At 41.1% G+C, this 2,427-nt stretch overlaps 1 protein-coding gene across 1 annotated transcript in view; it reads left to right on the forward strand.

Annotated features, from left to right (window-relative positions):
- Nucleotides 1-2,427, forward strand: part of Rprd1a (regulation of nuclear pre-mRNA domain containing 1A) — a 53,752-nt gene that overhangs the window by 22,157 nt on the left and 29,168 nt on the right. Inside the window, 2 exon segments of the mRNA XM_026783564.1 lie at nucleotides 1,724-1,850; nucleotides 1,852-1,920. Of these exon segments, the coding sequence (XP_026639365.1) occupies nucleotides 1,724-1,850; nucleotides 1,852-1,920 (196 nt within the window).

Consider the following 2,427-nt stretch of genomic DNA (forward strand, 5'->3'; position numbering starts at 1 on the left):
CAGGCTGGCCTCGAACTCACAGAGATCCGCCTGCCTCTGCCTCCCGAGTGCTGGGATTAAAGGCGTGCGCCACCACCGCCCGGCTCTTGTAGCATATATTAACCCATTGTTCTTATCTATGTTAGCCACATGGCTCAGTACCTTTCTCAGAGAGACAGATCACATCCTCCTTCATAGGTGGTCTGGGCAGGAGTGGGGAAAAGCTTCTTTCTTCCCAGAAAGCTCCTGTTCACATCACCCTGCCTCTACTTCCTGTCTGGTTGACCCGCCTATACTTCCTGCCTGGCCAATCAGCGTTTATTTAAAACATGATTGACAGAATACAGACAATTCTCCCACACCACCTTTTCCCTCTTTTTCTCTTCCTCTGCTTTTCTCTCTCTACCTGTCTCTCTCCAAGGCCTCATGCATACCAAGAGAGTGTTCTTCCATGAAACTGTATTCCCAGTCCTTGGAACTCTTCGGCTTGTGAACCTGGAATATCTCACTGTAAATGAAACAATATCCCCTGCTTCTGAACCTTAGCAACCTTGCCCTTCTGTGTCTGGCTCTGTGGTTTGACTTTGGGTACTGTGCCTAAGGAGAAGAAGAATAGTGCTTATCTTTTTGTGACTGGATTCTTCCACTTGGCATGATGTCCACAGAGTTCATCTATATTGTAGACTGTCAGAATTTTCTTTCTTTGTCAGGCTGAATAGCATTTGGAAGGGGTGACCAGCACATTTTATCTATTAGTGAACATGTAGGATGTTGGATCTTGGCTGATCATGCCCCCTATTTCATTGTGGGCAAACAGCCTTTTTGATATTTCTTTGCTCAGTTACTAAATAACAATTTCTTACATTATTTGGATTAAATTAGATAATACATACATTGCTTAGAGTGGTATGTAGCATATAATAAAAGTTAAAAAATGTTGTCATAACTAAGAAAGGACCCCATTAGCTCAAGCACCCATTCAAAAGTACTGCAGTCGGTCTGTCATTTAGATAAGAAAAAAATAGTTTTAAAAATCATTTGATATAATGGGGGGACTGGGAGGAGAGGGGTGAGGGAAAACTGCAATGGGGCTGCAAAAATAAATAAATAAATAAATCATTTGATAGAGGCTGGACATGGTAGTGCATGTTTTTAATCCCAATACTTGGGAAGGAGAGGCAGGAGAATGTCTGAGTTTGCAGTCAACCTGGTCTACGTAGCAAAACACAGGACTGCGAGGATTACATAGAGAGACACTGTCAAATTGGACTGGAGAGGTGGCTCAGTGTTTAAAAACACTGACTATTCTCCCAGAGGACCTGAGTTCACATGGGGCCCCTCAAAACCACCTGTAACTCCAACTTCGGGGTCTGACTTTACATGCATGCATACACATCACATACCCTCAGACAGCTAACATGGGTATGCACATAAATAAAACAAAGTCTTACAAAAAATAATTAATGGGAGAGGAAGTGAAAATTTGGTAGCTCTCAGCTTTTCCCTGGGTGAAATCTGGGACAACAAGGTTCATCACTGACCTCTGTGTACCTCTTTGATTCTTTTTTCCCCCACACACATCTGACCTTCAGAAGAGGTAGAGTGGCTGCCCTGGTAATGTCAGTAGCAGTAGTGGATGAGTTCATAGGAGAAGCTGGAGCCATTCCAGTGAGAAGAAAGTTTGCCTGCATTCAGTGAGGATGTTTTACATGTCCTAAGTTTTTTCCTTTTCTCATTTTTTTAGCCAAACCCAACAGGAAGCTTACTTTTCTCTACCTGGCCAATGATGTCATTCAGAACAGCAAACGGAAAGGACCAGAGTTCACGAAAGACTTTGCGCCAGTCATAGTGGAAGCGTTCAAGCATGTTTCAAGGTAGGGTCCTTTTTGTACATGAGGTAAGAATATATGGAATGTATTTGTTGGAAGCTTTCTTTAATTTGTAATTTGATGGTTTTTGCTTTCTGTGAGGATTTGAGCTGCTGCTGAGGGCATTTGGAATACTTGAATCATGGCTTTCCTGTAAGAGACCAGAATGCCTGCTTTCTTGGGATGAATGTCACTGAGAGTACAGGAACTGAACTGTAAATGCATGCTTGTAGAACTCCATCTTATGTTTGACATTTCTGAACTTACTTAATACCACAATATTTTTATGGTTTTCTCATGTTTGTGTATTTCCTAACATTTTTAAGTACTTTAGAAATGAAGAATATGGGACTGGATGGCTGAGCAGTTAAGAGTACTAGCTGCTCTTCCAGAGGTCCTGAGTTCAATTCTCAGCACCCACATAGTGGCTCACGCTGTCTGTAATTCAAGTTCCAGTGGATCTGACATCTTCATACAGATATACATGTAGACAAAACACCAGTGCACATAAATAAAAAATTTTTTAAAACGAATGAATACTTATTTATTTATTTATTTATTTATTTATTTTTTTGTTTTT

This window comes from Microtus ochrogaster, chromosome 18 (genome assembly GCF_000317375.1).
Source record: "Microtus ochrogaster isolate Prairie Vole_2 chromosome 18, MicOch1.0, whole genome shotgun sequence".
In the NCBI taxonomy this organism is placed as follows: Eukaryota; Metazoa; Chordata; class Mammalia; order Rodentia; family Cricetidae; genus Microtus; species Microtus ochrogaster.